Source organism: Camelus ferus, chromosome 15, assembly GCF_009834535.1.
Source record: "Camelus ferus isolate YT-003-E chromosome 15, BCGSAC_Cfer_1.0, whole genome shotgun sequence".
In the NCBI taxonomy this organism is placed as follows: Eukaryota; Metazoa; Chordata; class Mammalia; order Artiodactyla; family Camelidae; genus Camelus; species Camelus ferus.
The window spans coordinates 44,475,260-44,487,912 of record NC_045710.1 but is presented as its reverse complement, the minus strand read 5'-3'; the positions used below and the strand labels follow the sequence as shown (position 1 = coordinate 44,487,912).

General features: G+C 33.1%; 1 protein-coding gene across 4 annotated transcripts in view; it reads left to right on the top strand.

Annotated features, from left to right (window-relative positions):
• Positions 1–12,653, top strand: part of USP34 (ubiquitin specific peptidase 34) — a 202,297-nt gene that overhangs the window by 67,646 nt on the left and 121,998 nt on the right. For all 4 annotated transcript variants that reach the window (XM_032497624.1, XM_032497621.1, XM_032497623.1 and 1 more), the window contains 6 exons: positions 7,699–7,824; positions 8,002–8,131; positions 8,821–8,856; positions 9,218–9,348; positions 9,636–10,249; positions 12,222–12,436. In XM_032497624.1, coding sequence (XP_032353515.1) covers positions 7,699–7,824; positions 8,002–8,131; positions 8,821–8,856; positions 9,218–9,348; positions 9,636–10,249; positions 12,222–12,436 — 1,252 coding nt within the window. The remainder of the gene's footprint in view (positions 1–7,698; positions 7,825–8,001; positions 8,132–8,820; positions 8,857–9,217; positions 9,349–9,635; positions 10,250–12,221; positions 12,437–12,653) is intronic.

The window sequence follows — 12,653 nt, the reverse complement described above, 5'->3', positions numbered from 1 at the left end:
ATATGTTGTTTCTTTTCCTTTGTATCATTCAGCATTTCAAAGTTACTTGTGTATAGATTTTGCTTCATGTTAAGCTTATTCTTAATAATTTAATTTTATTTATTCTTGCTATTAAAATACTTATTTCTCCCACTATACTTGCTTTCATTCATTATCTTTATTTCTTCTATTATATTTAATTGTCATGGCATATATATGTAAACATTTTATATATTTAAGCATTTTAAAATTTTTGATTGTTAATAATTATGTGCCTTGAGACCTTACTGGTTGTGGTAATTTTTCAGAACGGTTTTTTTTTATACTTAATATTATCTGTTTATACATCACTATCATTTTAACAAAGAGGCAGTTCCTATTTCAGAGTGAAGTGAAATTTTCTTTTCATACTTTCAGAAAACGTTATTTTAGTTGAGTTTTTATTATTTTTTTCATGGCAAGACAAGCCAAATATGAGAACAATGATAGTTAAGTAATAAAGGATAAATAACTAGGAATAGTGAAGCATTATTTATTGAAACTGAAATTGGTCAGATTTACAATTGATAATAATGGTGTGTTAAAACTCTTAGCGTTTTACCCTAGCAAAAATTTGAAGTAACCTAATAAGGGATTGATTTAAAAATTGTGGCCATATCTGTGATACTGTTTGAAATAACTTGAAATATCTATAAAAGATAGTTTGAGAAGAGAAAATAAATAAGTGTATTTTAAAGGTTATTTTAGTTGGAAGTTTTTGTGGTTTGTTACAGCTTTACTTTTGAATGTACCACAAATTTAGAATGATCAGGAATTTCTAAATTTTGAGTTCTTTTAATTGGAGCACCAACTATAACTGATTTCACACTGTCTGGGGTAAGTTGGTTTCGTATAGAGTCTTACTTGAGTCTTTTTTTCCTTTCCTCTGGAGTAAGTTTTTGCGGCCACTTTGCTCACCAGACACCCACACACATATACACATACTTTACCCAGTAATAACTGGATTGGTTGCTGCTCTTTTCATTGATTGTATCCCAACTCTTATATCCGAATCCAAAGAGAAAATTGACAAAGGTGACAAATGGGAAATTGAAAAAGAAGTTCAGTGGTCTATAAATATTGGAAAAATGCTTGTCTTTGTTTATAATTCAATATAAGTTCAACTAACATAATAGCATTTTCATGTATAGGGTAATTCCCATTATGTTTAACCATGCCATCTATTGAACGGTGTGGTATAACTTTGGAAAAACAATATAGCAGTTCTCTTTCTGGTGATTTATCTTCTAAATACATGTACATGAAGATGTTCGATATATCATTGACTACACTAGCAGATCACAAATGTCTGTCACTATAGGATTAGTTAAATAACTAGCTGGATAATAATTTTGGGAAGTCCATATCATAGAATATTCTGTGGCCATGAGAAGGACTGAAGTTGCTGTATTTACATGTTCATGTGGAACAACCTCCAAGAAATATTTTTAGTAAACACTGCATAGGTAATAGATCTTTTATTAAGAGAAACCAAGTACACAGTGTATTCTCCCACTGGATACTTAAACATTTACAAAAAGAGGATGCACATACATATATATTCTTTGTACTTGTGAATGTCTGGAACTATTTTGGAAAAATACACAAGAAATTTTAACAGGTTTGCTTTTGGGGAAGTGGCTTGAGATAGGTGGGAAACTTTTTTTTTATTGTCTACATTTATGTAAGCTTTGAATATTTTACATGTTTATTAATTTTTCAGTAAGTATAAAAACTACTATATAAATTACAGTAGACATTTTTACATTTCAGTGACTTTACCATTTAAAGTTACTTATTATTCTGGCTTGATTATCTCTCTACATCTCCCTCTTTATACCCTGTCACCATAAAATTTTTTAGTCATACGACAAAAAAATAAACTTCAGAATCTTTCCACTCTATGGGAATTTGTTGTTAAATGCTTTCCATACTTGAATTTAACTTTTCTATAAATTCCTGTAGCTTCTTGAGATAATTTTATCTTAAAATGCAGCTAATGGCTTTTCTGGGATAGATTTTCATGTCCCAGTGACAAGTAAAATTCCCTAGGATTTAGAAGGAACTTAAATATCATGACTCTCAAATGTGCGTTATGTATATTTTGAGGGAACTGGTCCATTTTTTCCCCAGATTCTCAAAAGGATTAGGTGATGACCAATTTTAGAAACACTGATTTTTACTCTAGTGATTATTAGCTTCTGCGTATATATTTATTTGTACACATTTAAATTACTACTTTATGAGACATTGCATACTGTTAACCATGTGAAATTATGATTGTACCTCAAGTATAATCTAGCCACTGCAGTATCCTCTTCTATGTTACATCTTATGATTTGGATTCTGTTCCTTCCTGCCTTTTTAGGAGCTGTTAATATGAATGATGATTTCTTCTTGTATTATATATTTAAACCTCTTGTCTTTACTGTATTCTTTTATGTTGTTGGGTCTTTCCATATGCCTTTGCTATCTGCTCATATTTAAGAAAGACGACTGGTAGGTGGTCTAGATATTGTTGGATGTTGTGAAAATATTTTTCCATTAGAGCTCTCAAATGGACTCCTGGGAATGGAAAACAGAGGAGGGAATGGGAAAACAGGATTTCATGTCCATGTCTCACTCCTGCTGTCCATCCGACCTGGTACTCTGGGTTTAGAATTTTTGCCAGTTACATTAGGAAGATAGACCTATCTCTTCTGCAGCTCACTCGCTGCAGCTTTCCTTATCTGTACGTTTCAAAATGTATTCCCATTCATTTTAGTCAATCAGAAACTTGTTGAAATTTCACATCTATTACTGATTCTCATTTTCTTTATGGGTTTGTTTCTTTTCCTTTTGAAATGCAGTAATGATTGATTCTCTTCTATGGAAGATGAGGAAATTTTCAACATTTTTCTCTTATTCACTTTGCAGTTTTTATTATGTTATTTGTGTTTTATCAAGTTATACAACTTTTAAGTTCTACAGTATAACCATACTTTCCACAATTGTTTAGTATTAATTTTTTATTTAGGTATATGATTCACCACAAATTCTTTTTCCTCACTTCTGGTTTTCTCATTCCTTTTTCCTTATTCCAGAGTTAATTTGTGTTTATTCTTGTGAATTTTACAGAGTAGCCTTTCATTTTCCCTTGTTGGTTTGTCAGCTGGCCCTATACACAGAGGTGAGGGAGAGGCTGAAGAGACAGAGAGTGCTCCAAATTGGGAGGTACAGGTTAAATAAGCAGGGGAACTCTGGAGGCTTGTCTTCAGTGGCTGCAAGATGAGTAGAGCTCTGCACCCTCTTGCCAAATCTTACAAATTTGTTAGAGAAGCCTTAACTGGGTTCAGGCATGTATACTGTGTAGGTGGTTTCAACACCTTACTCTCTCTCTCAAGGTTATGTCCTTGGAATAGCTCCTACCATGGGAACAGCAGGCAGAACGTACGTTCCAGCAACAGGGGGGCAGTGAGGAGCCTCTGGTTACCCAGTTTCAGCTCACAGGTCAACTGGCAGTCATGTCCTCTCGATTATATCCTCCAACATCCCTGAAGAGAAATTTGTGGATATTCTGGGTTTCTGTACACTTGAAATGTCTGTTTTCTTTGTACTTGAAGAGTTTGACCAAAAGTGAGATACTAGAGCCATTCTTGTTTTCCATCAGAACTGTTTAGTAGGCATGGATAGTATTCCATTGTTTTCTGAACAAAGAGCTTGTATATTTAATATTTTACAAAGATACATATCTAATATATAGCCCATCCTTTTTTATGAGATGAATTTTTCTCTCATGTTGTTTTTCAGGTTTCATTAACCCCACGAGTATTTTTTTTTTTTTTAAAAACTTGCTTTGAGTTTTTGGTTGATGGCTTTTAAAATATTCTTCTCTTCTTTATTAAAATTACTTTATTGTGGTATAAATTTATATAACATGTAATTTACCATTTTAACCATTTGTAAGTGTACAAGTTTTATGGCATTAAATACGTTCACAGTGTTTTTAATCATCACTTACCTGTGTCCAAAACTTTGATATCATCCTCCCAAAAAACACTATACCTGTTTGCTATACAATAATAACCCCCACCACCCCCCTTCCAGGGGACTGTTGGTTTCCTCTCTTCTACTTTGTGTCTCTATGAATTTGCCTATTCTAGGTACCTCATTTAATGAAATCATACTATGTTGGCTTATTTTACTAAATACAGTTTTTTCAAGGTCCAACCATGTTATAGCATACATAAAAATTTTCTCTTTATGTTATGGCTGAATAATATTCAATTGTAGGTATACACTACGTCTAGTTTATGCATTGATTCATCAGTGGACATTTGAGTTGATTCCATCTTTTCACTGTTTATTACATATAACACTTCTGTGAACATGGGTGTACAGGTATATGTTTGAGTCTCTGTTTTCAGTTCTTCTATAAATATACCTAGGGATAGATACTCCTGGCTCATTTGGTAATTTGAGGTTTAACCTGTACAGAAAATCACTAAATTTTTCCACAGCAACTGCAGTATTGTACATCCCATCAGCAATACAAGCAGGTTCTAATTTCTCCACATCCTTGCCAACAATTGTTATTTGTCTTTTAAAAAAAATTTTAGCCATCCTACTAGGTGTGAAGTGGTATCTAATTGTGGTTGTAATTTGCATTTATTTGCATTTCTGAACGACAATGTTGAGCAGCCTTTCATGTACTTATTGGCTATTTGTATATCTTCTTTGGAGAAATGTTCATTCAAGTCCTTTGCCTATTTTTGAATTGTGTTGTTTGTGGATTTTTTTTGTTTTGTTACATTTTAGAAGTACTTTATATATTCTAGATAATAGTCTCATCAGGTACGGTATTTGCATATATTTTCTCCAACTCTGTAAGTTGTCTTTTCCTTTCTTGAAAGTACCCTTAAGATACACAAAGGTCTTAATTCTGATGAAGTCTGATTTATCATTTTTTTCTTTTCTGGCCTCTGTTTTTGGTGTTATATCGATGAAGTCATTGCCAAGTTGAATGGATAGATAATATCCTTTTATTTCTGTTTTGTTTTTTTTTTTTAATGCTGTACTCATTTTGTTCAGGCATTGTTTTCCTGTCTGTTTTTTTCTTCCTTTAGCTCTTTGAATGTCTGTAAAGGTAGATGTATTAAGATCTTTGTCAAGCAGTTCCAACGGGTGAGCTTCCTTGGGTACATTTGTGTTGATTTATTATATTCATTTGAACGGACCACATTTTTATATTTTTATATTTTCTGTTGCTTTTCTTTCCTTTTGGGGGAGGGGGTTAAAACAGCATCTGAATTTTATAATGTGCTGACTCTGGAAATGAGATTCTCTTCCTTTCTCAGTTTATTCTTTCTTTGATAGTTATAAGTGTTTTTGTGCTAGGGATTAATATAATGCGAATGCTTATGGTCTCCTCAGGTTTTTCTTAGCCTCTGACTTCCCCTGAGAATGTGTAGTGCTTCTCTAAATTATTATACACATACAATTGTTATTGAGCGTCCAGAAAAACTGTAGTGTGCCTGCTTTAATTCCCCCAATAGTCACTAGCTGATTTGGGTTGAAACAGTGACAGTTAATCTCTGTGCCTGCATCTCAGCCATTAGAGGTAGAAATTGAGATCGGAACACAGAGGTTTGCTATTTGGAGAACAAGATTATTATTGCCCACCCATGGCTCCAAACTATACTAGAGTCATATTGGTGTCCCCACAGCTGCCTGCCATAGGGACAGGGAGTGGGGGATGAATAGCTGCTATCACACTGAAGGCTTCACACTGAAATTGGCCAATATTTACCATTCAGGCCTTCTGTTGGGAGTGCAGGAGTTCAAAACAGCTACTCTATAGAGTTTCAGAATAGTTACATCAGACAGTTTCTGCCAGTACAGTTGCTGTCTAGGTACAGAGGTGGATTCCAGGCATTTCCTGCTCTGCCATCTTTTGTCTTGACATCCTTTTCCTCTCTTTTCTTTTCAATAACTAGTGAAGAAGAGTCTGAACCAACTACACATGCCATTTTTACCAGGAACTCAAGCCATCAATCTTAATATTTTTTCCTGACTTTTTGGATTTGTCTTCATAGTGTGTATTTTGAAAAGCCCCTAGTGTATCTTTTGCCTCAGTTCCGGATTACATAGTTATCTCTTAAGGGTCTTATTACTTAAAAATAACCAGTAAGGTATTTGATTATGAAAATTATGTCTATTAAAGTCCCATTTTATTAATAATTGAATTGGCACACATCAGAAATGTATCACATAGTATGTTTTTATCACATTTTAATAAGGAAAAGTATAAAATTAATAGTTATTTGTTGGCAAAAAAGCAATTATAAACTGTTAATATAGTCCAGTTATAGTGTTAACATTATATTTAAATTAATAGTAATATTCTTAGATAAGATCTGTAAAACCAGCACTTATAATTGATGATTCACTTCTCAAAGTCAAATAATGTTTTTGGTCTTGAAGTACTGCAATTGGTTTAAACAGTAGTGTTGAATTAAATAGTAGCATTGAAGGGATTAGTGTAGTTTATTAGAAGTCGCCCTGACCTAGAGGAACTTTTCCAGTGTTATTTTATTTTCACCTTCTGTTTCAAAATTAAGTTATGTATATTTACCCTGATAAGGGGATGCAGTAGCAGAGAGTTCATGTGATATACACCTGAAAAATGTAAAAGTTAGTGTTTTAGAATAGAAAAATGTGTGTTTTCTTAAAGACTTTTTATGTATTGAAGAAAAGTAGAATACCTTTTACCTTTGGAGTCCTGTAATTGGTTATTTCTGGCCTAGTCGTATTTGTTGCTGGATCTTGATTTAGCTATTAGCAACTTTATGGCTATAAAAGATAGTTATTTTACATGACATTGTAATATTTAGAGGTCACATTTTTGTAAATATTATACTTTCCCTCATATTTACATAATTCTGTTTCATATAACAAAGGAGACTTTCTATCTCCTGACTTATATTATGAAGATCTTGATTATAAGGGAGTTCCTGTTGTGCATTCTAGTAAAATGAACATGTTATATAAATATAACCACTTACTATGAGAAATACAATAGACCCTTGAACAATGTGGGGGTTATGGCACCACCCTCTATACAGTCAAAAATCAGCATGTAACTTTACAGTCAGTCTTCTGTATCCATAGTTCCATATCCGTGGATCATGTGCTACTATAGTACATACTTGGTGAAAAAAATCTGCATATATGTGGATCCACACAGTTAAACCTGCATTGTTCAAGGATCCACTGTATACTTGATTAATATTAATTTGATTTTCTTTCCTAACTGTATTTTATTTTTAATTGCATACATCTTAATTTACTATTTAATTTGTTTTTTTATGAATAATAGTTACCTAAATTTAATTGGAATTGTTTTTATACTTGAATTCCAGAAACTGTGTGTATTGTGCACTTCCGTCTTGTGGTTAAAAATTTAAGTTTATGGTTTGCTTGGATAAGCTAAAGTTCTGCTTAAGTAGGAATTTTATTTTCATGGTTTTATGTACTGTGATTCATGATATTTGGTTTATTGACATTTTAGCAAGGTGTTTTTAAAAATTAGTGTCCCAGCCTCCTTCTTCACTTTTAAACTTATATAACTTTTTTGTTATCAGTTTATTTATTTATGTAGTGTAATTGTTTTTGATTATTGTCTCTACTTTTATTTTCTAGTTGAAACATTGTAGTCGGTATATTCATGACTTATTTCCTTCACTCATCAAGAATTTGGATCCAGTACCACTTAGACATCTTCTTAATCTGGTCTCTGCTCTTGAGCCAAGTGTTCATACTGAACAGGTAATTGATTCAAAATACAATGGTTTTCTGTTTTTTTTTTGTAAAGTGAAAATTTATTTGTGATTCAGATGATTTAACTTGTTTATTTCTGTTGGCATTTAAGTTAGGCAAAAGGATATTAAATTTGTTACAATGTTTCCTAAAACCTGTAATTTTAATCTTTTTTTTTTTTTTAAGACATTGTATTTGGCATCGATGTTAATTAAAGCATTATGGAATAATGCACTAGCTGCTAAGGCCCAGCTATCTAAACAGAGTTCATTTGCATCTTTATTAAACACTAATCTTCCCATTGGAAATAAGAAAGGTTAGTAAAGTATAATGTAATTTGAAGTATAAAATAATTTGTAAGTTGTCCAAAGTTTAGAACACAAATTTGAATTCGTTTTTGCAAATTAGTTTCACTTCAGTCTTAATTTTGAAATAAGTTTGAATGGGAGTTGGTGGTTTTGTAAAAAGGTTAATAAATTGGGATTGGCTCATGTTTTGGGCTTACTATTCAAGTAAAGAACAGCGATAAAATTTTAGTAGTTAATGGATCTTCCCTCTCATTATGGTTGTTCACTTTAAAAAAAAAAAACCCAACTATTTCATAAAAGCTTCAGAGCTTTTGGTTAGAAAACAAACAAGCAATATGCTTCGTTTTAGAAATAATTTTGAGAGTAGAACATAATGATACATTTCTCTGCGTTTTCTACTTCAAAGTTTTCTATCATTTCAGTGTTTTATGTGTACTTTTACATGTATAGCTTTCCCAGGCTTTCTAAAATTTTATCAGTTTTACCCCTGTTTTGGCCTCCTGGCATTGTATACTACTATTAGGCTTTTCTATGTGGGCACCCACAACCAGTACGGAAAGTGGTGGGTACTTAATTATTGCAGGTTTCCCTACTTGTGTCTTGTTGATTATATAATAAGAACAACTAATGTGTTGTCCCAAAGAAATTCATTCACTTAGAATATTTTCCTCCTGTTTTTTTTTTCCTTTTCCTTCAGAGGAAGAAGAGCTCAGAAGAGCTGCACCATCACCTTGTAAGTTGAGTCTTAGAAATGTATGGCAAGATGACTTGTAGTTTTATTTTGATGATCATCTGGGGTTGATTTTATATAATATATTTGTTTCAGAGTTGTAGAGTTCATTTTGAGCAGGAGATGTAAACCCTTAACTAGTTATCTATCTTACCCTTTTTGTTTAAATCATTAGTGTCTTGGCTTTTAATTGAAATCATGTATATCCTCTTTAGAAATGATTGGCAGATGTTAACATATTTCCAGATTATATTTTTTGGCTACTTAGCATAGAGCTTTGGTGTATCACAGAATCAAAAGATTATGGCATTTTGATAGATCCATGTTAAAGCAAATGAGAAATAACAAAATCTTCTTAATACAGGGTCACCTGCAGCCAGTCCTCAAAGCAGTGATAACAGTGATACCCATCAAAGTGGAGGCAGTGACATTGAAATGGATGAGCAACTTATTAATAGAACGAAACATGTACAACAGCGACTTTCAGATACAGAGGTATGAAAACAGTTTTTCCTCCCCTTTTAAAGAGAGTTTTTGATTTTCACGTTTGTGCCATGCTTATCCTTTGAACTGGGAATATAAACCTGATCCCTGTTAAGGCTTCCCTTTTTAGTATTACTGAGGTTCTTTACTTTTCTTTAAGTTTTTAATTCCATTTTGTATTGTTCGAAGAAATAAGACAATTGCAGCCTTTTAAAAAAAACTACAGTGCATTAATGTCATTTACTTTTTTTCTTACTAGTTTTAAATATTTATTTAAATCTCTTTGTTTCTCAATACAGGAATCCATGCAGGGAAGTTCTGACGAAACTGCCAACAGTGGTGAAGATGGAAGCAGTGGTCCTGGTAGCAGTAGTGGACATAGTGATGGATCTAGCAATGAAGTGAATTCTAGCCATGCAAGCCAGTCAGCAGGGAGCCCTGGCAGTGAGGTACAGTCAGAAGACATCGCAGATATTGAAACCCTTAAAGAAGAAGACGAAGATGACGATCATGGTCATAATCCTCCTAAAAGCAGTTGTGGTACAGATCTTCGGAACAGGAAGTTGGAAAGTCAAGCAGGCATTTGCTTAGGGGATTCTCAAGATCCATCAGAAAGAAGTGGGACAAACAATGGAACAGGAAAGGACCTGGTTTTTAACACTGAGTCATTGCCATCGGTAGATAATCGAATAAGAATGCTAGATGCCTGTTCACACTCTGAAGACCCGGAACATGATATTTCAGGGGAAATGAATGCTGCTCATATAGCACAAGCATCTCAGGAATCTTGTATTACACGCACTGGGGACTTTCTTGGGGAGACTATTGGGAATGAATTATTTAATTGTCGGCAGTTTATTGGTCCACAGCATCACCACCACCACCACCACCACCATCATCACCACCATGATGGGTAAGTCTCCTTAAAGATAAACAGGTTATATTTCCTTTTAGAGGTAATTATAGCCTATTTATTCAACTAGATCAGTCCTGTCTAATAGGAATATAATGTAAGCTACAAATGCATGCCACAAATTATGTAATTTTTCATTTTCTAGTGGGCACATTTTAGAAAGCAAAATGAAATATGAGATTAATTTTAGTTATACATTTTATTTAAAGCAGTAATGTCCACAATATCAACTCCCCATGTAATCAATGTAAACATTATTAATAAAATATTTTTCTATTTTGAACCAAGTCTTTAATAACCTGTGTATATTTTATACTTACAACACATATTTATTTAGACCAACCACTTTGTACATGTGCAGTGGCCACAGGTGGCAAGTGGCTATTATATTGTACAGCACAGATCTAGATCTTCAGCTCCTTGTAATAATTGCCTAAAGGCAGATAGAAAATTGCTTCTGAAAACTTCCATTAAAGTGTGATCATGAAAAGGGAAATTTTACTTATACTCTGATTTTAGGGTATTAGTAAGGTTAAAGCCTCAGCATAAAGCTTTTTGATTATCTGTGAAATACATCTGTGATGTTTAAGTGATTCTGTCATTTACTTGTGTTACAATATTGGGAGAAAACTCAGTTTTTCCCCCATCATTTTCTCATCTGTTAAGTAGGAAAAGTAGTACCTATCTCATAGGTTTATTGTGAGCATGTCATGGGCTAATCTGATTGGCATATAATAGCTTAATAAATATTAGCTGCTACTTACTGTTACTGTCATTGCAAGTAGTAATACTTGAGTTAATCATGAAATAAGAATATTGGTTTATCAGGATGAATTTTCTTAGACGTGACTATTTGCCAGGCCTTTCAGAATTCAGTATGGTTATTTGGGAGAAGTACATACCTATACATATTCCTACTTTATTTCTTCTGCCTTTTTATTCTTAACATTAACCAAATGAGTTTAAGGTAAACTTTCTCAATCTTGGCATTATTGACATTTTGGGCCAGGTAACTGTGTATTGTGGATTTGCAGCAATGTGAATACTGCTCTGTGCATTGTAGGATGAATGTTTAGCAGCATCCCTAGCTTCTATCCCTGGATGCCAGAGGTATCTTCTAAGTTGTGATAACCTAAAAGTACCTCTAGACATTGCTGAATGTCCCTTTGGCCTTCTGATCAAGAACCACGGGTTTATGGTCTGACAGTACAAATATGTACATTCAGAGTTCTCCCCAAGGCAGCTCATACCGAAGACAAAGCATAAAACTGAGGAGGGTAATATATTCAGTTTGGCACATTGCAGTTCTTTGAGTCTTCACACCAATCCTCTACCTGAGAAGACCTAATAATTTTTTTTAATGTTAGCCCTTTCCATATTCTCTGTGTATGGTACTACTTGTGAGTCTCTAAGTCAATCCTGAAATTTTCTTCTTCATATTATTTTTCATCCTTATGTCTTTACATCCTTAGAGCACCCTATATGGTATGTTTTAGAAGTGAGTGCTTAATAGGTATTTATTTAGTTCAGAGTCCCCCAGTTAACATTAACCACATCTAGATTGCAGCTTTAAATTGAAATATTTTCCTGATAGTTACCTCATTTGATTCTGCAATTGTATGAACAAATGTAAACAAATTTTAAGGTTTTACTTTGTGATTTGAGTTTATAAAATAATTATATAACAGTAATTTTACTGATTTTCCCTAAAATTGTTGTCTTTGAAGTTATTTTAGTAAAGTGTATTGATGGGTCAGATAATATGTCAGTATATTTGTAAAGTTAATACTATAATGCTGACATTGTGGGGTTTTTAATTTTTATAAAGCTGTCAGTATTCCATATTAAACAAATGTAGCTTTGTTCTTGAGTGTGTCGTTAACTTCTGCCAAATGGTTTGAGAGATTTTTTTGTGATTCACAAAGTGTTTTTAAATTGGTAATTACTAACTATGTGCTCTTCTCTGTTACAGACATATGGTTGATGATATGCTAAGTGCAGATGATGTCAGTTGCAGTAGCTCCCAGGTCAGTGCAAAATCAGAAAAAAATATGGCTGATTTTGATGGTGAAGAATCTGGATGTGAAGAGGAGCTAGTTCAGATTAATTCACATGCAGAGCTAACATCTCATCTCCAACAACATCTTCCCAATTTAGCATCTATTTACCATGAACACCTTAGTCAAGGTAAGGTTCTGTAGTAAGTAAAATATATTCTTTTATTTAAAATAGGGATAATTTTTATTATATTATTAAAAGGAATCAACAGTTAATGTTATGACAGTTCAGTGTTTTCATACTGTAGTTTTCTTTTCAAGGGAATGAAATTATTATGAATACTATATCATGAGTATGAAGGCTACAGTTCCATCAAGAGATACGTAACAAAGGAAATAAAATTAGT